Below are 25078 nucleotides of genomic sequence, written 5' to 3'. Positions count from 1 at the left end.
GGTGAAATTTGTTCAATTTGTACAGATTGACTTTTATTTAAAGTAGCATCAATACAGTTAGTACATAAATTTCTATTGGGCTCCACTTTGGCATTGCAACAAATGACACAGGTATCATCCTCTGAATCAGACATGTTTAACACACTAGCAAATAAACTTGCAACTTGGAAATACAATTCAATTAGAATAATATTAAAACGTACTGTGCCTTTAAGAAGCACAGAAGATCTATGACAGTTGAAAATTAATAAATTGAAACAGTTATAGCCTCAATCCTTGTAAACAACACAACTTTAGCAAAGGTTTAATCCCATTAGCAAAGATAACAAATTCTGAAAGCAGGAAACAAATTACAGAATAAACGTTTTTTATCTCAGTCAAACTATAATTCTCACAGCTCTGCTGAGAGAAATTACCTCCCTCAAAATAAGTTTTGAAGACCCCTGAGCTCTGTAGAGATGAACCGGATCATGCAGGGAATACAATGAGTTTCTGACTGAAATATTTGATGCGTAGTAAAAGCGCCAAAAAACGGCCCCTCCCCCTCACACACAGCAGTGAGGGAGAACAGAAACTGTCAGAAAACAGATTAAGCAACTGCCAAGTGGAAAAATAGTGCCCAAACATTTATTCACTCAGTACCTCAGTAAATGAAAACGATTTTACATTCCAGCAAAAACGTTAAACATAATCTTTAGTTATTAAACAGCTTTATGTATTTCTTACAGTGTAATTCTAGTGAAGTACCATTCCCCAGAATACTGAAGTGTAAAGTATACATACATGACATTATATCGGTATGGCAGGATTTTCTCATCAATTCCATTGTCAGAAAATAAAAACTGCTACATACCTCTATGCAGATTCATCTGCCCGCTGTCCCCTGATCTGAAGTTTACCTCTCCTCAGATGGCCGAGAAACAGCAATATGATCTTAACTACTCCGGCTAAAATCATAACAAAAACTCTGGTAGATTCTTCTTCAAACTCTGCCAGAGAGATAATAACACACTCCGGTGCTATTTTAAAATAACAAACTCTTGATTGAAGAAATAAAACTAAGTATAATCACCATAGTCCTCTCACACATCCTATCTAGTCGTTGGGTGCAAGAGAATGACTGGGGGTGACGTAGAGGGGAGGAGCTATGTGCAGCTCTGCTGGGTGAATCCTCTTGCACTTCCTGTTGGGGAGGAGTAATATCCCAGAAGTAATGATGACCCGTGGACTGATCACACTTAACAGAAGAAATATCCCTATCCCAGTATTAAAGAAAGATATAAGAGCTCAACCATCGGCCATTAGGCAATTTATATGGAATAACAAAAAATCTAGAATATCCTTGAATAAATTATATCTACAAAGAGAAACAGGGGGTTTGGCTCTTCCAAATTTGGAACATTATAACTGGGTAATCCTAAGTAGAATAGTGGTTGAATGGGTATCAGGTGTCGCATATTATACGGTACCAGAAATAGAAACAAATGTTTTTCTTCCTCATAATATATTGAATATTATTACATAGACCGTGGCAGAAGCTTCCGGCGAATATTAAAAGTATAAAAACTATGGGTAATCCTATAGCGGCATGGCATACATTTTGTAAAAATTTAGGGGTAGTACCTGGCATGTCCAAATTTCTGACAATACAGAAAAATGAAGCATTTCCAGAGGGATTCAACTCATCTCTTTTTCAAAATTGGAATAGAAAAGGGTTGAAATTTATATATCAAATTTTGGATACTGAAAGGAAAACTGTTAAGACATTTGAAACATTGAAAAATGACTTTCAATATATAATAAAGATTTTTACGCCTTCTTACAGGTAAGGCATTATGCAAACAAACTTATTAGGGAAAACGGCTGGGAATGGGGCTTGGAAAAGATTGAACCATGGCTAAAGATAGTCACGCAGGGAATATATCCCATTTCGCCATGGTATAAATTAACGCTAGCCCATGAAGGTCAAAATAATTTGGAAAGCCTAATTATTAAATGGAGAACCCACCTCTCATGATTAGAAAGGCCTATTGAATGGATAAGGGACTCAATTTCACGAGTAGCTAAAATAACAATATCTGAAACGTGGAGAGAGGCACATCTGCAACTTCTATATAAAGTTTATTATACGCCCAAGAAAGGTGCGGAATGGGGCAATAGACAGTTCAGTAAATGCCCGAAATGTAGTAAATATGCAGCTGATCTAATACAAATGATTTGGGAATGCCCCATAATTAGATAATTGTGGTTAAAAAGTGAATACTGGCTACACAAAATCTTAAATAGACCTGGTAATATTGAGTTAGAACAAGTGTTATTTCTATCAAGTTTAGGGATGTGGGGAGAGACTGGAAATTAATTAACATGTCAGTATTAGCTGCTAGGTGTATAATTTTTAAAAAACGGGAAGAACAGTAAAACACTTAATTTTGGAGAATGGAAGAACTTCTTAATAAAACAAGCAATTATTGAACAATATGATATACAAGCTTATAATGAGCAAGCAATGACAGACTACTTGAATAAGTGGGGGAAGTTTATACATTCTCTCACAAGCACTCTCCAGGAACAGTTTCTGTACCCCTTTAGGAAAGCAGGGACAGTTCTTACAGTGACATCTGCCGAGGAGGGATAGTTAGGTGTGTTTTTTTTTTCTTTTTTGTTTGTCTGTGAGGTTTATGTTTTTGTTATGCCCTATTGGGGAGTAATGGGAGGGATTAAGAAACTAGTGAGGTAAAGAAGTGGAGCTGTGACTCCACAATTTATGTTTATAGCGGTAGACATTCAGGAAAATTCAAATATGTATGAAGAATAAGATATTGCACTGACTGAGTTATGTTCAGAAATTAATTTTCCCTTTCTCTCTGTATGGGTATGTTGGATTTGGAGCTGCGTCTCCATGAAAATCATAGTACGAACTGGAGCCGTGTCTCCACAATTTATGTTTATTTTGTTGGGTTTTTTTTTTCTTTCCTTTTCTTTTTTTGTGTGTCTTCTTTTGTATATATAGATTGACAATTTGAAAAATAAATATTTAAAAAAAAAAAGAAATGCAGCCAATTGAAAGGAAAAATATGGGCGGATCTTGCAGACTCTCACCATAAAATACATTAATTTATTATCAGGTAAACATAAATTTTGTTTTCTTTCATAAGGTGGTGAGAGTCCACAAGCCTTTACTCCTAGGAATACCCAAGCTGGGAGTCCACAAGTAAATGGGTGGGACAAAAAGTAAGACAGGCACCTATTTAGCTTGAAGGACTTTCCTGCCAAAAGTTGTAAATAAAGAAAATAAAAGTAGACAATTGTCTAAAGTTGAATGTCCAGGCCATGCATATGTTCAAAGAAGAAGTTTGCAAGACTGTTAAAATCAAATCAATTTAAAGTTCCAAAGAGGAGGATATTGGCCTAACTTATTCTGACTAGAGCCTGAAAGAAAATATGAACGTCAGAAAACCAAAGTAATTTCTTAATGATAAAAATACAGCTTTCAAATAACTTGCAGAAATCCCTTAACTAAATAAACATGCAAGAATTGGAAAATTCTTGCAATTCTAAAAGAATGTCAGTAAAAAAACATGTTTATCACACCAGGGAAAAAAAAGCTTTCCAATCTTGTGGTAAATCTCTCTCTTTACAGGCTAAAAAATTGCTCCACAAAAAAAAACTTTCTAAGATTAAAGGGACAGTTCACCCAAAAAATGTCTCTCCTTTAAATTGTTCCCAATGATTCATTTTACCTGCTGAAGTGTTTTAAATTGTTTACAAGTAGCTCCTTTACCCCTATTTTGGCATTTGAAATAGCTGATTTAGCCTGTGGTATCCCAACCTATACTGAAAGTTTCTATACTGGAGTATATTCTATTGCATAGCCTAAGTAAACACAGCCAGCAGAAGAGATTACACTCTCAGTGGGGGGCATGATAGTTAAGTAATAAAATGATAATTTTCTATTGTTCTTTCTAAGTATTGAGCTTTTGGTTTTCTAGACAAATATAAGATAAGGAAGCAAATGTGTGTACACAAAATGATAACATAATGAGATCTGATTTTACCTGAAGCTCAACCCATTGTAATAGGCTGTGGTTTAAAAGCACAAAACCAGCTACTTCATATTCACAAATAAACTGAAAAATGCATTTTCTCATATATTTTATACTCTGCAGCTGGTATAACAAGTAATTGAAAATACATTCATATAAAAACAATTTTACAGTGTACTGTCTCTTTAAGTGTTCAATCTTTGAGCCATTAAGTTGAGACGCACGAGATCCTGGTGAAAAAAGGAGAGCCTGAAAGTTCACTAAAACTGAGAAACAGAACAAAAGACCAAGGAGGAAGACTTGAAAACTGAATCAGATCTGCAGACATAGACAAAGCAATCAGAATTACTGATAAGAGCTCCTGTATGATCTGAGCTATGACTCTGGAAGGAGAAACACAAATTCTGCTTGTGGATCCCTGGATCTGGTTCAGTATATGGATAGTTTGTGGAGTAAACATGAGGCCTAGTCTGAGAGACCCTGTAGCCTCACAATGTCTATTATGTATTTATTGATTATGCTATTCTTCTATGTTTAGTGGTCCTTTAAATATGCTTACCCCCATCCTAGAGAATAAATCCAAGGAGTAGTTGCTTTCAAATAATGGCAGTTACAAGACAAGTAGAAAAGTTCTTGCAGAGATCATCAGTTAAAAAGGAAAATAAATTACAGTGCACAAACACAGAGAATATCGGTATATACAATAATTAACCCTTCTGTTATATGTTAGTGGGTATGATGTAGGCCAAAGTTCTAGTTTCTGGTAACTGAGCTGTGAAGCAACCAGCAGCAAGTACAATGTATACTAGACCAAAGAGTCTAGGCAGTAATGGTAGTATAAAATCTGTGTAATAACTGTGTCCCTTGGCTATAGTGTACAGACAAATACCTGCTAATAGCCTTGGGCTATGTGAGTTCATGAGTGTCATTAATTCCCTCAATTGCACCCACTCCACCATGCTTACCAGCGCCAGAAACGACTGCTTCCAGTAGAGTAAAGATCAGCAGAAGATATAGTAGTGGAGTACAATGACAACCCAACAAGAGGAGGTCAAGGTAGAGGTTCCCGCAACAACTGTAACAGGGTTTGTGACTAACTCCCACAGGGTGTCATTTTGTCACTAGACAGTACTCCCCCTGTCCCAATAGCAGCTATCTGAGGCTGAAAATTGGTCTCAAGTGGGTCTGAGAACCCCTTTCAACAAATAATCTGTAGCACCTCAATTCTTTACCTACTCCTGTGGAGGCAAAGAAAGACCGAGATACCAGAGAGATGGGAGGGATTAAAAGCTCTTGGACTGTTGGGTAACTTTGCCTTGTCCTAGTGGCCAGTTGAATACAAGGATTCTCACCAACTTATGATAGAAATGTCTTTCTAAGGTTTACAATCCAATGTAAATTTAAAACTCAATCTGAAATGCAAGGTGTTTTTTTCTTCTTGACTTTTTTAAAAAATGTATTATTAAAAATCATACGTATGTACTTTGATTTCTTGAACATGTTCAGTAGCAGGTGGTGCTTCAGAAAGTGTGCACAATAAGATAAATTGCATGCTCTATCTACGGTTTTCACATAATATTTTAGAAATTGAACATTAAAACAAAACAAGAAACTGCATTTTGAACAGAAATAATTTAATAAAAATCACTTACTTAGCTGAAGTCACGTTAGCAGAAATAAAATAATATTTCAAGGCAGGTGATGATTGATAAGCATTAGTTACCTGGAACAAAAATAAAAACATAGTTATACAAAGTTGTATACAACGTCTGGCACTCTCTTGCAATCACAAAGTAAATTATATATATATATATATATATATATATATATATATATATATATATATATATATAATATATATATATATATATATATATATATATATATATATATATATATATATATATATATATATATATATATATATATATATGTATTCCATCTCTCCATATAAGTTTAGGTAAAAATGTGATTAGTTATGTGACTTTATTGATTTTAAGTAAAAAAAAGAAAGAATTCTGTATAATGTGTAAGCACAAAATAGAAAATCACGTCACATTTTTTTTACATACTTTTTTTAAAATTAGTTGCAAAATTGTAAATTTTTTCCCAATAGGAAATGTTGTTACTTAGGGATTTGATGAAATTAAGACACTGTTAAAACTTTTTTTAAAAAACAAAGCAACACTGTTGCTATTCATGTTTGTGTATAATAGAATACCACTGTCTCTTTAAATTTCAATGAACACAGAACACATGTAATTATTTGATTTCACTGCCTATATATTAGTGGCTTTTGCTATGTATTAATCACTTGGCTGTAGAAAGAGCACAAGAGTAGATGGTCTGAAAGACCAAAAAAACTTGTGGACTGCGCTAAGGTTTGCCCAAACCAACAGGAAGTTTTTAAGCAGGATTTCCTAAACTAAACAACTCTAGGGCATGAAATCTAAACTGTATATACCAGTTATAAATAATAATAGTAAAAAGCAAATTAGCTATAGTAGGTTAGTGCAGCTGGTCCACAAAGAGGAAGTAATATCCCTATTAAACTTCTGATACAAAACTATGAAAAACCAAGGATTTTGTGAATAGAGCGCATAAAACCTACTATTGAGTATCACTTATAAAGGTCAAGATACGTTACTTAATCGGTACCTTAGATCATATGAAAATACAAACAATTCAAACCAAGTGTAATATTAAATTAAAACAGTTACACTACAATTAGAATTAGTTCAAAAGACAAATGTGTGAATATAGTTATATGATATCATTTAGGGTGCTTAAAAATGCATATATAGGTACAAGAAAGGGGGTTCTACTCATAAATAAAAGCTACCCAACTATATATTGAGACTGAAAGTAATCAATGTATGTATGCATATAAATCTTAGATATATAGTGAAAAGATTCCCTGAACTACCATAAATGGACGATACAGGTACTTATAGACGTCCAAATGCTATCACATTAAAATATGTAATGTAGTATTAGGTAGGATATACAGTTGCAAAAAAACAAATTATAGGTACAAATGATATGTATTAATTGGTGAGTCTCCTAATGGAGTAGTTAGCTTAAAAAAAAAACACACACAAAAGTCTCTAGTATCGGTTTGTATTAAGTGTCCAGGGGATAGTATTGAAAAAAGTCTATGTATATAAAATCCAAAGGCAAACTGTAACGAAATTCTCATGAGACAGTGAATTCCAGATTCTTAATCATGCAGGTTTTTGCGTTCCAATACTATATAAAGGAGGGTACTCAATCATATGAGGTAAGATTGAAGCCAGCAAAGGGAAAACATCCATTTTAGGCGGAGCTTGGACGGAATCAAAGTAAACTCTCTCCTCCTCTCCCCCCAGAGTAAGCAGCCAGAGGAAATTCCAGGACCGTAGAGCTTCGTATCTGTTCTTTAAATGAGCGCTCTCACCACCCTCCAATAAGAGACTTGTGCTCCATTACCGGGTATATAGTATATAAAGATTTTTAGCCTCTGACGAAGAAGTACTCCGAGAGAGACAAACTTCGAAACGCGTAAGGCTTTACAAACGGGTTACCCGGTCCTGGTAGATTTCCTGCCAATCACCTGAAGCTGTTGCAGTGCTGGTGTTTGATACAACACTAATATTTCACTTGGCTCATACCTCATCTGTTGAGTGTTTCTTCTGTAAGCATAACCACAACGGGTTATTTGATGTGTGTCTGTTGTCTTTAATTAATAAATGCAATATTACACTATTGGCGTTCTTTCTATTCCACTATATACCCGGTAATGGAGCACAAGTCTCTTATTGGAGGGTGGTAAGAGCGCTCATTTAAAGAACAGATATGAAGCTCTACGGTCCTGGAATTTCCTCTGGCTGCTTACTCGGGGGGGAAAAGAGGAGAGGAGGAGAGAGTTTACTTTGATTCCGTCCAAGCTCCGCCTAAAACGGATGTTTTCCCTTTGCTGGCTTCAATCTTACCTCATATGATTGAGGTTGAATTTGGTGAGTACCTTTATATAGTATTGGAACGCAAAAACCTGCATCATTAAGAATCTGGAATTCACTGTCTCATGAGAATTTCGTTACAGTTTGCCTTTGGATTTTATATACATAGACTTTTTTCAATACTATCCCCTGGACACTTAATACAAACCGATACTAGAGACTTTTGTGTGTGTGTTTTTTTAAGCTAACTACTCCATTAGGAGACTCACCAATTAATACATATCATTTGTACCTATAATTTGTTTTTTTGCAACTGTATATCCTACCTAATACTACATTACATATTTTAATGTGATAGCATTTGGACGTCTATAAGTACCTGTATCGTCCATTTATGGTAGTTCAGGGAATCTTTTCACTATATATCTAAGATTTATATGCATACATACATTGATTACTTTCAGTCTCGATATATAGTTGGGTAGCTTTTATTTATGAGTAGAACCCCCTTTCTTGTACCTATATAACATAATTTATGCTTACCTGATAAATTCCTTTCTTCTGTTGTGTGATCAGTCCACGGGTCATCATTACTTCTGGGATATAACTCCTCCCCAACAGGAAATGCAAGAGGATTCACCCAGCAGAGCTGCATATAGCTCCTCCCCTCTACGTCAGTCCCAGTCATTCGACCAAGAATCAACGAGAAAGGAGTAACCAAGGGTGAAGTGGTGACTGGAGTATCATTTTAAAAGATATTTACCTGCCTTAAAAACAGGGCGGGCCGTGGACTGATCACACAACAGAAGAAAGGAATTTATCAGGTAAGCATAAATTATGTTTTCTTCTGTTATGTGTGATCAGTCCACGGGTCATCATTACTTCTGGGATACCAATACCAAAGCAAAAGTACACGGATGACGGGAGGGATAGGCAGGCTCATTATACAGAAGGAACCACTGCCTGAAGAACCTTTCTCCCAAAAATAGCCTCCGAAGAAGCAAAAGTGTCAAATTTGTAAAATTTGGAAAAAGTATGAAGCGAAGACCAAGTTGCAGCCTTGCAAATCTGTTCAACAGAGGCCTCATTCTTAAAGGCCCAAGTGGAAGCCACAGCTCTAGTGGAGTGAGCTGTAATTCTTTCAGGAGGCTGCTGTCCAGCAGTCTCATAGGCTAAACGTATTATGCTACGAAGCCAAAAAGAGAGAGAGGTAGCAGAAGCTTTTTGACCTCTCCTCTGTCCAGAATAAACGACAAACAGGGAAGAAGTTTGGCGAAAAACTTTAGTTGCCTGCAAGTAGAACTTGAGGGCACGAACTACATCCAGATTGTGTAGAAGACGTTCCTTCTTTGAAGAAGGATTTGGGCACAAGGATGGAACAACAATCTCTTGATTGATGTTCCTGTTAGTGACTACCTTAGGTAAGAACCCAGGTTTAGTACGCAGAACTACCTTGTCTGAGTGAAAAATCAGATAAGGAGAATCACAATGTAAGGCTGATAACTCAGAGACTCTTCGAGCCGAGGAAATAGCCATTAAAAACAGAACTTTCCAGGATAACAATTTTATATCAATGGAATGAAGGGGTTCAAACGGAACACCCTGTAAAACGTTAAGAACTAAGTTTAAACTCCATGGCGGAGCAACAGCTTTAAACACAGGCTTGATCCTAGCTAAAGCCTGACAAAAGGCCTGGACGTCTGGATTTTCTGACAGACGCCTGTGTAACAAGATGGACAGAGCTGAAATCTGTCCCTTTAATGAACTAGCTGATAAACCCTTTTCTAAACCTTCTTGTAGAAAAGACAATATCCTAGCGATCCTAACCTTACTCCAGGAGTAACCTTTGGATTCGCACCAGTATAGGTATTTACGCCATATTTTATGGTAAATCCTTCTGGTAACAGGCTTCCTAGCCTGTATCAGGGTATCAATAACCGACTCAGAAAAACCACGTTTTGATAAAATCAAGCGTTCAATTTCCAAGCAGTCAGCTTCAGAGAAGTTAGATTTTGATGTTTGAATGGACCCTGTATCAGAAGGTCCTGTCTTAGAGGTAGAGACCAAGGCGGACAGGATGACATGTCCACTAGATCTGCATACCAAGTCCTGCGTGGCCATGCAGGCGCTATTAGAATCACTGATGCTCTCTCCTGTTTGATTTTGGCAATCAATCGAGGAAGCAGCGGGAAGGGTGGAAACACATAAGCCATCCCGAAGTTCCAAGGTGCTGTCAAAGCATCTATCAGAACCGCTCCCGGATCCCTGGATCTGGCCCCGTAGCGAGGAAGTTTGGCGTTCTGGCGAGACGCCATGAGATCTATCTCTGGTTTGCCCCAACGTCGAAGTATTTGGGCAAAGACCTCCGGATGAAGTTCCCACTCCCCCGGATGAAGAGTCTGGCGACTCAAGAAATCCGCCTCCCAGTTCTCCACTCCCGGGATGTGGATTGCTGACAGGTGGCAAGAGTGAGACTCTGCCCAGCGAATTATCCTTGATACTTCCATCATTGCTAGGGAGCTTCTTGTCCCTCCCTGATGGTTGATGTAAGCTACAGTCGTGATGTTGTCCGACTGAAACCTGATGAACCCCCGAGTTGTTAATTGGGGCCAAGCCAGAAGGGCATTGAGAACTGCTCTCAATTCCAGAATGTTTATTGGAAGGAGACTCTCCTCCTGATTCCATAGTCCCTGAGCCTTCAGAGAATTCCAGACAGCGCCCCAACCTAGTAGGCTGGCGTCTGTTGTTACAATTGTCCAGTCTGGCCTGCTGAATGGCATCCCCCTGGACAGGTGTGGCCGATAAAGCCACCATAGAAGAGAATTTCTGGTCTCTTGATTCAGATTCAGAGTAGGGGACAAATCTGAGTAATCCCCATTCCACTGACTTAGCATGCACAATTGCAGCGGTCTGAGGTGTAGGCGTGCAAAAGGTACTATGTCCATTGCCGCTACCATTAAGCCGATCACCTCCATGCATTGAGCTACTGACGGGTGTTGAATGGAATGAAGGACACGGCATGCATTTTGAAGCTTTGTTAACCTGTCTTCTGTCAGGTAAATCTTCATTTCTACAGAATCTATAAGAGTCCCCAAGAATGGAACTCTTGTGAGAGGAAAAAGAGAACTCTTCTTTTCGTTCACTTTCCATCCATGCGACCTTAGAAATGCCAGAACTAGCTCTGTATGAGACTTGGCAGTTTGAAAGCTTGAAGCTTGTATTAGAATGTCGTCTAGGTACGGAGCTACCGAAATCCCTCGCGGTCTTAGTACCGCCAGAAGGGCACCCAGAACCTTTGTGAAAATTCTTGGAGCCGTAGCCAATCCGAATGGAAGAGCTACAAACTGGTAGTGCCTGTCTAAGAAGGCAAACCTTAGATACCGGTGATGATCTTTGTGGATCGGTATGTGAAGGTAAGCATCTTTTAAATCCACTGTGGTCATGTACTGACCCTTTTGGATCATGGGTAAGATTGTCCGAATAGTTTCCATTTTGAACGATGGAACTCTTAGGAATTTGTTTAGAATCTTTAAATCTAAGATTGGCCTGAAAGTTCCCTCTTTTTTGGGAACCACAAACAGGTTTGAGTAGAACCCTTGTCCTTGTTCCGACCGCGGAACCGGATGGATCACACCCATTAATAACAGATCTTGTACACAGCGTAGAAACGCTTCTTTCTTTATCTGGTTTGTTGACAACCTTGACAGATGAAATCTCCCTCTTGGGGGAGATAATTTGAAGTCTAGAAGGTATCCCTGAGATATGATCTCTAGTGCCCAGGGATCCTGAACATCTCTTGCCCAGGCCTGGGCGAAGAGAGAAAGTCTGCCCCCCACTAGATCCGGTCCCGGATCGGGGGCTTTCGGTTCATGCTGTCTTTGGGGCAGCAGCAGGTTTCCTGGTCTGCTTGCTCTTGTTCCAGGACTGGTTAGGCTTCCAGCCTTGCCTGTAACGAGCAACAGCTCCTTCCTGTTTTGGTGCAGTGGAGGTTGATGCTGCTCCTGTTTTGAAATTCCGAAAGGGACGAAAATTAGACTGTCTAGCCTTAGCTTTGGCTTTGTCTTGAGGTAGGGCGTGGCCCTTACCTCCTGTAATGTCAGCGATAATTTCTTTCAAACCGGGCCCAAATAAAGACTGCCCCTTGAAAGGTATATTAAGTAATTTGGACTTAGAAGTAACATCAGCTGACCAGGATTTTAGCCACAGCGCCCTACGTGCCTGTATGGCGAATCCTGAGTTCTTAGCCGTAAGCTTAGTTAAATGTACTACGGCCTCCGAAATGAATGAATTAGCTAGTTTAAGGACTCTAAGCCTGTCCGTAATGTCGTCTAGCGTAGATGAACTAAGGTTCTCTTCCAGAGACTCAATCCAAAATGCTGCCGCAGCCGTAATCGGCGCGATACATGCAAGAGGTTGCAATATAAAACCTTGTTGAACAAACATTTTCTTAAGGAAACCCTCTAATTTTTTATCCATTGGATCTGAAAAAGCACAGCTATCCTCCACCGGGATAGTGGTACGCTTAGCTAAAGTAGAAACTGCTCCCTCCACCTTAGGGACCGTTTGCCATAAGTCCCGAGTGGTGGCGTCTATTGGAAACATCTTTCTAAATATTGGAGGGGGTGAGAACGGCACACCGGGTCTATCCCACTCCTTAGTAACAATTTCAGTTAGTCTCTTAGGTATAGGAAAAACGTCAGTACTCGCCGGTACCGCAAAGTATTTATCCAACCTACACAGTTTCTCTGGTATTGCAACGGTGTTACAATCATTGAGAGCTGCTAAGACCTCCCCTAGTAATACACGGAGGTTCTCCAATTTAAATTTAAAATTTGAAATATCTGAATCCAATCTGTTTGGATCAGAACCGTCACCCACAGAATGAAGCTCTCCGTCCTCATGCTCTGCAAGCTGTGACGCAGTATCAGACATGGCCCTAGTATTGTCAGCACACTCTGTTCTCACCCCAGAGTGATCACGCTTGCCTCTTAGTTCTGGTAATTTAGACAAAACTTCAGTGATAACAGTAGCCATATCTTGTAATGTTATCTGTAATGGCCGCCCAGATCTACTAGGCGCCATAATATCACGCACCTCCCGGGCGGGAGATGCAGGTACTGCCGCGTGAGGCGAGTTAGCCGGCATAACTCTCCCCTCGCTGTTTGGTGAAATTTGTTCACATTGTACAGATTGACTTTTATTTAAAGTAGCATCAATACAGTTAGTACATAAATTTCTATTGGGCTCCACCTTGGCATTGGAACAAATGACACAGATATCTTCCTCTGAGTCAGACATGTTTAACACACTAGCAATAAACTTGCAACTTGGTTATAACCTTTTTTAGTAAAAACGTACTGTGCCTCAAAGAGGTACTAAACGATTAAATGATTAAATGACAGTTGAAATAATGAACTGAAAAACAGTTATAGCATCAAACTTTAAAACAACACAACTTTTAGCAAAGGTTTGTTCCCATTAGTAAAATAACAATAATTAAATTTGACATAAAAATTACAGAGCAACGTTTTTATTCACAGTCAATATAAAATTCTCACAGCTCTGCTGAGAGAATCTACCTCCCTCCAAAGAAGTTTGAAGACCCCTGAGATCTGTCAGAGATGAACCGGATCATGCAGGAAATATAAGAGTAACTGACTGGAATTTTTTGATGCGTAGCAAAGAGCGCCAAAAACGGCCCCTCCCCCTCACACACAGCAGTGAAGAGAAACGAAACTGTCACAATTAAAAGCAAACAACTGCCAAGTGGAAAATAATGCCCAAATATTTATTCACTCAGTACCTCAGCAATGTAAACGATTCTACATTCCAGCAAAAACGTTTAACATGATAAATACTTATTAAAAGGATTAGTGACTTTTAACAGAGTAGTTCCGGTGAAATACCATCCCCAGAATACTGAAGTGTATACATACATGTCATTATAACGGTATGGCAGGATTTTCTCATCAATTCCATTCAGAAAATAAAAACTGCTACATACCTCAATGCAGATTCATCTGCCCGCTGTCCCCTGATCTGAAGCTTTTACCTCCCTCAGATGGCCGAGAACAGCAATATGATCTTAACTACTCCGGTTAAAATCATAGTAAAAAAACTCTGGCAGATTCTTCCTCAAACTCTGCCAGAGAAGTAATAACACGCTCCGGTGCTATTGTAAAATAACAAACTTTTGATTGAAGTCATAAAAACTAAGTATAATCACCATAGTCCTCTCACACATCCTATCTAGTCGTTGGGTGCAAGAGAATGACTGGGACTGACGTAGAGGGGAGGAGCTATATGCAGCTCTGCTGGGTGAATCCTCTTGCATTTCCTGTTGGGGAGGAGTTATATCCCAGAAGTAATGATGACCCGTGGACTGATCACACATAACAGAAGAAATGCATTTTTAAGCACCCTAAATGATATCTTATCATATAACTATATTCACACATTTGTCTTTTGAACTAATTCTAATTGTAGTGTAACTGTTTTAATTTAATATTACACTTGGTTTGAATTGTCTGTATTTTCATATGATCTAAGGTACCGATTAAGTAACGTATCTTGACCTTTATAAGTGATACTCAATAGTAGGTTTTATGCACTCTATTCACAAAATCCTTGGTTTTTCATATATATATATATTTATTAGGGATGCACCGAAATGAAAATTCTGGACCGAAACCGATTTTTTTTTTCTTTTTTAACTACAGTGTGTGTGTGTGTACCTGAGAGAGCTTGTAGGCGGGAAAGCTCCAACAAATGGGCGTCGTCACTTGTACCGTAGGGCGTGATCTGCAGTGAAACTGGTGGAGCTCAGACAACAATACGAGGAGCATATATACTGTGCACGCATATTTGCCTCAAGCAAATAGAATGTCTTCATACATACATATATCATTTATTCTCAACTGATAAATTATTTTCTTCCTTGGTAGTGAGAGTCCACAAATTCCAATTCTTACAAATGGAAAATACATCACCTGACCACCATTAGGAGGCAAAGACACGCCAAAAATATCCATCCCACTTCCTCTACCCTCCCAGTAGTTCAGGCCAAGGATAAGGAATGTTAAAGGGATAATAGGGGTGCCAAATAGACTGCCACCACTATATACACTTTTGGAACGGGTTTGTGGACTCTCACTACCGAGAAAGAAAATAATTTATCAGGAAAGAATAAATTATATTTTCTTTCTAATGGTAGTGAGAGTCCACAAATTCCTATTCTTATAAATGGGAAACCAATACCCAATCTGTGGAGTCCACAAAGAATAGAGGGTGGGCTGAAAGGTAAGGCAGTCACCAAACAGAAGCCTTAGCTGAGGCAAAAACATCAAACTGATAAAACGTTGTGAAAGTATAAAAAGAAGACCAGGTAGCAGCCTTGCAGATCTACTCAATTGAAGCCTCATTCCTGAAGGGCAGTAATATGGGCCCAGGGTTGCTGGCCCATTTTCTAAGTTTTATATGGTCTGATACAGAAGCACAAGCTCTCCTTTTCTTGAACTGTTGAACCCTGATTGTGGGCTTCAGTTTACTTCTACCTTTGACAAATGTGAGGTCGCATAACTTGACTTAACACTCAAGGGCAAAAAGGATACAGGCCTTATCACTGCTGGTCTCTATAGAAAACCTATTTCATCCAACACTATACTGCATGCTAGAAGCTCCCATCCTAACCACTGCCAAAATGGAATAGCGAAAGGCCAATTTCTTTGCAGAAAAAGAAACTGTACCAATAGTTCTATGTTTCCAGAAGAGAGTGAGGACCTAAGGAGATTGTTTCAGAGAGGTTATCCTAAGTTTATAGTTGATAAAGCATTTAATGAGGTAAAAGATATTGACAGACAACCCTTATTGCAGGACCATCCAAAAAGTTTAGCGAGACAAGGAAACATTGCAACATTTGTTACTACATACTCAGCTCAGTATCAACAAGTTTGTAAAATCATTAAGAAACATCTCCACATTTTGTTAGGAGATGGTGATCTGGCTGAGTCTGTTAACAAGGGTTGTCGGTTTGTGAGTAAACGAAGTAAAACTCTGGGTAACTTATTTGCTCTCAGTATGACATGGTGTAACAAAGACTCTACTAGACCCTCATCATGACTAACAACCAAAGGCCACTATAAATGTGGGCGCAGATCATGTAAGGCATGTGCACATACCCTGATTTGTAAAACCTTTCAACGTAATACCATTCAAAAAGTATATACTTCAGATAAATTCACTGATTGTAGGTCTACGTATGTGGTATACCTTATCTGGTGCCAAATATGTAAATTTCAATATGTTGGTCGTAGACTAGAGAGGTCAGGGAAAGGATACGTGAGCACCTCAATGATATAATCTGTATCATTGTTCTGCTTTGGCATCCCCATATTATTTTGGAGCATCAAGGCCAAACTACTAATCTAAAATGGTGTGTAATTGAGAAGATTTCAAGACCCAAAAGGGGTGGTGACCTTCACGCATTACTTGCAAAAAGAGAAGGTTTTTGGATCTTCTCACTTAAAACTAGGATCCCCCTAGGTCTTAACATAGAAACTGATATCATTAACCACTGGCAATTTGCTTCTTTTTTCTGTTGCTCATGTGTGTATATGCTCGTTATACGGGAACATTTTATGATCTAATCCCCAAAATGATGTTAAGGAATAATACTTGTTTAGTGCTAATATAAAGGAGACCAAATTAATACTATTATTTTTGAAATAATAATGAAACTTTGCATCATTTTTCTATGTATAATTATACATGTTCATTTTTTATTCTACTTTACTGCTCCTTATAGGTCTTTGAATATGCTCATATGTTTGCTATATTGTAAATACTGATGAATTACTGCACTTATTTATACATATGAATTTATGAGTGTTTGTCTCTTTAAGGATGTAATTATCAGTTAACTAATAGGATTCTGTTTGCACCATTATATGTGTGAGGGTGAGAGACAGGCTATATCGGTCTTTGAATAAGGCAGGAGAACGCTGAAACGCGTAAGACCGTGTTTCATGTCTCTCTGTTTGTTTTTATCATCTTGTTGGCTAAATAAACTGTTGAATTTTACCCCCGTGCTCCGCTTCTCCTTGTGTTCTACCATTTCTAAAGTAAGCCATATGAATAAGGCTTCTCAGCCAGAAATACAAAGAAACAGCAGTGGCCTTTTGATCCTTGCACTTGCCAGAAAACAGAACAAACAGGTGAGATGACTGACAAAAATCTTTGGTAGCATGAAGATAAAACTTTAATGCTCTAACCACATCCAAATTGTGCAACAACCTCTCTCTCTTTGGAAGAAGTTGGATTAGGACAAAGGGATAGAACAAACATTTTCTGGTTTATATCATTCAAAGAAACCACCTTGGGCATAAAACCTGTTTTCGTCCCAAGTACAGCCTTATCCTGGTGGAAGAACAAATAAGGGGGATAACACTGAAGAGCAGATCATTCCGAAACTCTACGTGCAGAAGATATCGCCAGCCTCAAGGCAGAACATGCTGCAATGTCATCGCAGAAAATGTAGCATGTCTGCAGAAAGACAGCTGTGCCGGTTAAAATCTATTTCGTGCCTGCACTTCTCATTTCTACCTGAAGGTGTCACTGTTCCATTATAGCTCAATGTAAATATTTACTGCGGCTCCTCTCTCTTCATTATCCTCCCCATTCCTGAACTCCGGTGCGGTGCAAAGTGACAGCACAAAGGGGAGAGAAGCTGAGCTACATACACTGTGCGGTTCAGCAAATATAATGGCAGCTGGTAAACTTTAGTTTTCCTCCTTGCCCCCTCTCAATCACTGTTTTTAAGTAAGAATACAGGCAGTCCCCAGGTTACAAACAAGATAGGTTCTGTAGGTTTGTTCTTAAGTTGAATTTGTATGTAAGTTGGAACAGGCACTTTTTTTAGGTGAAACTCTAGCCAAACATTTTTTTAGTTTTGGATAGCATAGGATAAAGTTTGTTTTGCTATCTGTGCCCCTGTTCAGAAAATTTCACATCACTTTCTGTCCTTGTGACAATTGGATTTTCAGTATTTTGGATTATTCTGGAAAGGATGATTGTCGATGAAACTCTATTTTCTCTGTTTGTAAGTACGAGTTGTACTTAAGTCGGATGTCTGTAACTCGGGGACTGCCTGTACACATTTCAATGCAGAGTAAAATGCTGGGATCACTTTTCTTCTATGTTATTTGATAATATAGAGATTCTGTATTTAATTGTATGGTGCTTACATTGCATCCTATTTTCCACTTTCCAGGTCAGATTTTCTAGACTACTTTGGGGTGACCTGTGTGTCTTATTCATTTTACTCATGCGTTCCTCATTATCATTACTCTGTCCCTCCTGTTCATTACCCTCTTCCAGTCTCCACTACATAAACAGAATGTTAAGTATCACTAATGTTAGTCCCTGGATCTGAATTGCACTACAAAAATAGTATTTCTTTTTTTTTTTTACTTGGTTTTGGTAATAAAATGTGACTGAACATTAGGGTTCACAAGTCTTCCTCTGCTAACCTGATGCTGGGTGGTCTTTAGAGTTAAAGGGAAAGTCTAGTCGAAAATAGTTTTCCAATTTACTTTTCTAATCAATTTTGCTTTGTTCTTTTGTTATTCTTAGTTGAAAGCTAAACCTAGGTAGACTCATATGCTTATTTCTTAGCCCTTGAAGGCAGCCTCTTATCTGAATGCATTTTGACATGTTTTCACAACTAGAAGGCGATAGTTCATGTGTGCCATATAGATAACATTGTGTTCATGCCCGTGGAGTTACCTAAGAGTCGGAACTGATTGGCTAAAATGCAAGTCTGTTAAAAGAAATTAAATGAGGGGTCAGTCTGCATAGGCTTTGATACTAGGTAATCACAGAGGTATTCTCTTTTCTAAACAAGCATTACCAATTTGTCGCTCTTCCATTTGGCCTTGCAACAGCAACAAAAATATTCTCAAAGGTTCTTGGTGTCCTATCTGTAATCAGAGAGCAGGGTATTGCGGTGTTTCCTTATTTGAACAATATCTTGGTACTAGCTTAAGCTTTTCATTTTGCAGAATCTCACACGAAACAACTGTTTATTCAAAAACATGGTTGGAGGATCAATTTACCAAAGAGTTTGATTCCTCAGACAAAGGTCACCTTTTTAGGTTTCCAGATAGATTCAGTGTCCATTAATATTAATGTAACTGTGTTGGTTACGCAAAACTGGGGAATGGTAAATAAAGGGATTATCTATCTTTTTAAACAATAACTTTTTTGGCATCTACTATCCCTTTAAAACCATGCAAACACACTGGAGAATCAAAGTAAAATTGAGGTTTCTAAATTTTTTTTTAATATATTGTAATGGTCTTGAATTTTCAAAGTGTCAGTCAGATATCAGAACAAGTGGTTAAGTGGAAAAAAAAAAAAGAGAGTGTAGTGGGAAGACGAGATACAGAAACAGACTAACTTTCTCACAGTAGCACTCAATTTTCAGGCATTAGAAGTTCAAATGAAAAATGATTAGGTCATATTATACACCAATAATATAATCTAATATAATAAAAATTAACATCATACCTGGTAACCAAAAAACATATTTATAAGGTAAATGTATATCAGTTAAAGGGACAGTCTACACCAGAATTTTTATTGTTTTAAAAGATAGATAATCCCTTTATTACCTATTTCCCAGTTTTGCATAACCAACACAGTTATAATAATATACTTTTAACCTCTGTGATTATCTTGTATCTAAGCCTCTGCAAACTGCCCCTTTTTTCAGTTCTTTTGACAGACTTGCAGTCTAGCCAATCAGTGCCTGCTCCAAGATAACTTCACGTGCACAGTGTTATCTATATGAAATATGTGAACTAACACCCTCTAGTGGTGAAAAACTGTTAAAATGCAATCTGAAAGAGGTGGGCTTCAAGGTCTAAGAAATTAGCATATGAACCTCCTAGGTTAAGCTTTCAACTAAGAATACCAAGAGAACAAAGCAAAATTGGTGATAAATGTAAATTGGAAAGTTGTTTAAAATTACATGCTTTATCTGAATCATGAAATTTTATTTTGGCCTAGACTGTCCCTTTAATATTCATTACAGTATTGTATGTTGTAAGATGGAATAAAGTTACAATAAAGAAGTGTGTTAAATATCTAGATAAACCTAAAAAATAAATTTAAAAAGGGACAGTCTAGTCAAAATTAAACTTTCATGATTCAGATAGGGCATGCAATTTTAAACAACTTTCTAATTTACTTTTATCATCAAGTTTTCTTTGTTCTCTTGGTATTCTCTGTTGAAAGCTAAACCTAGGTAGGGTTCATATGCTAATTTCTAAACCCTTGATGGCCATCTCTGCATTTTGACAGTTTTTAACAGCTAGACAGTGCTATTTCATGTGCGCCATATAGGATAACATTGTGCTCACTCCCGTGGAGTTATTTATGAGTCAGCACTGATTGGCTAAAATGGAAGTCTGTAAAACGGAACTGAGATAAGAGGGCAGCCTGCAGACGCAAAGATATAAGGTAAACACAGAGGTAAAAAACATAATTTATGCTTACCTGATAAATTTATTTCTCTTGTAGTGTAGTCAGTCCACGGGTCATCCATTACTTATGGGATTATATCTCTTCCCCAACAGGAAGTTGCAAGAGGATCACCCAAGCAGAGCTGCTATATAGCTCCTCCCCTCACATGTCATATCCAGTCATTCGACCGAAACAAGACGAGAAAGGAGAAACCATAGGGTGCAGTGATGACTGGAGTTTAATTAAAAATTTAGAACTGCCGTAAAAGACAGGGCGGGCCGTGGACTGACTACACTACAAGAGAAATAAATTTATCAGGTAAGCATAAATTATGTTTTCTCTTGTTAAGTGTAGTCAGTCCACGGGTCATCCATTACTTATGGGATACCAATACCAAAGCTAAAAGTACACGGATGATGGGAGGGACAAGGCAGGAACTTTAAACGGAAGGAACCACTGCCTGTAGAACCTTTCTCCCAAAAACAGCCTCCGAAGAAGCAAAAGTGTCAAATTTCTAAAATTTTGAAAAAGTGAAGTGAAGACCAAGTTGCAGCCTTGCAAATCTGTTCAACAGAGGCCTCATTTTTAAAGGCCCAGGTGGAAGCCACAGCTCTAGTAGAATGAGCTGTAATCCTTTCAGGAGGCTGCTGTCCAGCAGTCTCATAGGCTAAACGTATTATGCTACGAAGCCAAAAAGAGAGAGAGGTAGCCGAAGCCTTTTGACCTCTCCTCTGTCCAGAGTAAACGACAAACAGAGAAGAAGTTTGACGAAAAACTTTAGTTGCCTGCAAATAGAACTTCAGGGCACGGACTACGTCCAGATTATGCAAAAGTCGTTCCTTCTTTGAAGAAGGGTTAGGACACAATGATGGAACAACAATTTCTTGATTGATATTCCTGTTAGAAACTACCTTAGGTAAGAACCCGGGTTTAGTACGCAGAACTACCTTGTCTGAATGAAAAATCAGATAAGGAGAATCACAATGCAAGGCAGATAACTCAGAGACTCTTCGAGCCGAGGAAATAGCCATCAAAAACAGAACTTTCCAAGATAACAGCTTGATATCAACGGAATGAAGGGGTTCAAACGGAACGCCTTGCAGAACGTTAAGAACTAAGTTTAAAGGGCCATAATACCCAAATGTTTAAACACTTGAAAGTGATGCAGCATAGCTGTAAAAAGCTGATTAGAAAATATCACCTGAACAACTCTATGTAAAAAAGAAAGATATTTTACCTCAAAAGTTCCTCAGTAGCCACCTCCCATTGTAAAGGATTTCTAAGCAGCATTTTAGTGTGTTTGTTCTGGGACATCTGAAGGGACTAGCATTGTGCACTCTCATATTATTTCACCAATCAGGTAAAGGAAGCTTACTATGAAATCTCATGAGAGTTAAGTGAAATCTCATGAGATCACAGTAAGAGTTCATGACCTCAGCACTGCTGATGCTGATTGGCTGCTGTTCATTTCTTCATTTTTTTAAAATTTGTTTACCTGCAGCTGGGAGCAGCTGAGTATAACTTTTTACACAGAACTTACTCTGCTGAGCTGAGGAGATTGTGAGGTAAAATATCTTCCTTTTTTACATAGAGATGCTCAGGTGATATTTTCCTGTCAGCTTTTTACAGTTATAGTGCATCAGTTTCAAGTGATTTAGCATATGAGTATTATGTCCCTTTAAGCTCCACGGCGGAGCAACAGTCTTAAACACAGGCTTAATCCTAGCCAAAGCCTGAACGTCTGGAACTTCCGCCAAACGTTTGTGCAGAAGAATAGACAGAGCAGAAATCTGTCCCTTTAACGAACTAGCAGATAAGCCCTTTTCTAAACCCTCTTGCAGAAAAGCCAATATCCTAGGAATCCTAACCTTACTCCATGAGTAACTCTTGGATTGGCACCAATATAAATATTTACGCCATATCTTATGGTAAATTCTTCTGGTAACAGGTTTCCTAGCCTGTATTAAGGTATCAATAACCGACTCCGAGAAGCCACGCTTTGATAAAATCAAGCGTTCAATCTCCATGCAGTCAGCCTCAGAGAAATTAGATTTGGATGGTTGAAAGGACCTTGAATTAGAAGGTCCTGTCTCAGAGGCAGAGACCATGGTGGACAGGACGACATGTCCACTAGGTCTGCATACCAGGTCCTGCGTGGCCACGCAGGCGCTATCAGAATCACCGATGCTCTCTCCTGTTTGATCTTGGCAATCAATCGAGGAAGCATCGGAAATGGTGGAAACACATAAGCCATGTTGAAGACCCAATGTGCTGTCAGAGCATCTATCAGCACCGCTCCCGGGTCCCTGGACCTGGATCCGTAACAAGGAAGCTTGGCGTTCTGGCGAGATGCCATGAGATCCAGATCTGGTTTGCCCCAACGATGAATCAGTTGAGCGAAGACCTCCGGATGAAGTTCCCACTCCCCCGGATGAAAAGTCTGGCGACTTAGAAAATCCGCCTCCCAGTTCTCCACGCCTGGGATGTAGATCGCTGACAGGTGGCAAGAGTGAGACTCTGCCCAGCGAATTATCTTTGAGACTTCCAACATTGCTAGGGAACTCCTGGTTCCCCCTTGATGGTTGATGTAAGCCACAGTCGTGATGTTGTCCGACTGAAATCTGATGAACCTCAGAGTTGCTAACTGAGGCCAAGCTAGAAGAGCATTGAATATTGCTCTTAACTCCAGAATATTTATTGGGAGGAGTTTCTCCTCCTGAGTCCATGATCCCTGAGCCTTCAGGGAATTCCAGACTGCGCCCCAACCTAGAAGGCTGGCGTCTGTTGTTACAATCGTCCAATCTGGCCTGCGAAAGGTCATCCCTTTGGACAGATGGGGCCGAGAAAGCCACCATAGAAGAGAATCTCTGGTCTCTTGATCCAGATTTAGCAGAGGGGACAAATCTGAGTAATCCCCATTCCACTGACTTAGCATGCACAATTGCAGCGGTCTGAGATGCAGGCGCGCAAATGTTACTATGTCCATTGCGGCTACCATTAAGCCGATTACCTCCATGCACTGAGCTACTGACGGGTGTGGAATGGAATGAAGGGCACGGCAAGCATTTAGAAGTTTTGATAACCTGGCCTAGGAAGGGAACCCTTGTAAGTGGCAATAGAGAACTCTTTTCCATGTTCACCTTCCACCCATGCGACCTCAGAAATGCCAGAACTATCTCTGTATGAGACTTGGCAGTTTGAAAACTCGACGCTTGTATCAGAATGTCGTCTAGGTACGGAGCCACCGCTATGCCTCGCGGTCTTAGTACCGCCAGAAGTGAGCCCAGAACCTTTGTAAAGATTCTTGGGGCCGTAGCTAACCCGAAGGGAAGAGCTACAAACTGGTAATGCCTGTCTAGGAAGGCAAATCTTAAGTACCGGTAATGATCCTTGTGAATCGGTATGTGAAGGTAGGCATCCTTTAAATCCACTGTGGTCATGTACTGACCCTCTTGGATCATGGGTAGGATGGTTCGAATAGTTTCCATTTTGAATGATGGAACTCTTAGGAATTTGTTTAGGATCTTTAAATCCAAGATTGGTCTGAAGGTTCCCTCTTTCTTGGGAACCACAAATAGATTTGAATAGAATCCTTGCCTGTGTTCCGTCCGCGGAACTGGGTGGATCACCCCCATTAGTAAGAGGTCTTGTACACAGCGTAGAAACGCCTCTTTCTTTATTTGGTTTGCTGATAACCTTGAAAGATGAAATCTCCCTTTTGGAGGAGAAGCTTTGAAGTCCAGAAGATATCCCTGAGATATGATCTCCAACGCCCAGGGATCCTGGACATCTCTTGCCCAAGCCTGGGCAAAGAGAGAAAGTCTGCCCCCCATTAGATCCGTTTCTGGATAGGGGGCCCTCTCTTCATGCTGTCTTAGGGGCAGCAGCAGGTTTTCTGGCCTGCTTGCCCTTGTTCCAAAACTGGTTAGCTTTCCAGCCCTGTCTGTAACGAGCAACAGCTCCTTCCTGTTTTGGAGCGGAGGAAGTTGATGCTGCTCCTACCTTGAGGTTACGAAAGGCACGAAAAACATAATTTATGCTTACCTGATAAATTCCTTTCTTCTGTTGTGTGATCAGTCCACGGGTCATCATTACTTCTGGGATATAACTCCTCCCCAACAGGAAATGCAAGAGGATTCACCCAGCAGAGCTGCATATAGCTCCTCCCCTCTACGTCACTCCCAGTCATTCGACCAAGAATCAACGAGAAAGGAGAAACCAAGGGTGAAGTGGTGACTGGAGTATAATTTAAAAGATATTTACCTGCCTTAAAACAGGGCGGGCCGTGGACTGATCACACAACAGAAGAAAGGAATTTATCAGGTAAGCATAAATTATGTTTTCTTCTGTTATGTGTGATCAGTCCACGGGTCATCATTACTTCTGGGATACCAATACCAAAGCAAAAGTACACGGATGACGGGAGGGATAGGCAGGCTCATTATACAGAAGGAACCACTGCCTGAAGAACCTTTCTCCCAAAAATAGCCTCCGAAGAAGCAAAAGTGTCAAATTTGTAAAATTTGGAAAAAGTATGAAGCGAAGACCAAGTTGCAGCCTTGCAAATTGGTCTTC

General features: G+C 39.2%; 1 protein-coding gene across 1 annotated transcript in view; it reads right to left on the bottom strand.

The window, feature by feature from the left end:
* C3H3orf52 (chromosome 3 C3orf52 homolog) overlaps positions 1–25078 on the bottom strand; it is a gene marked incomplete in the record, with an annotated part of 327789 nt that overhangs the window by 73538 nt on the left and 229173 nt on the right. The window contains 1 exon segment of the mRNA XM_053706875.1: positions 5696–5766. Within this exon segment, the coding sequence (XP_053562850.1) occupies positions 5696–5766 (71 nt within the window).

Source organism: Bombina bombina, chromosome 3 (assembly GCF_027579735.1).
Source record: "Bombina bombina isolate aBomBom1 chromosome 3, aBomBom1.pri, whole genome shotgun sequence".
Lineage (NCBI taxonomy): Eukaryota > Metazoa > Chordata > Amphibia > Anura > Bombinatoridae > Bombina > Bombina bombina.
Note: the sequence above shows the minus strand (reverse complement) of the source record. Positions and strands in the feature narration are given on the sequence as shown.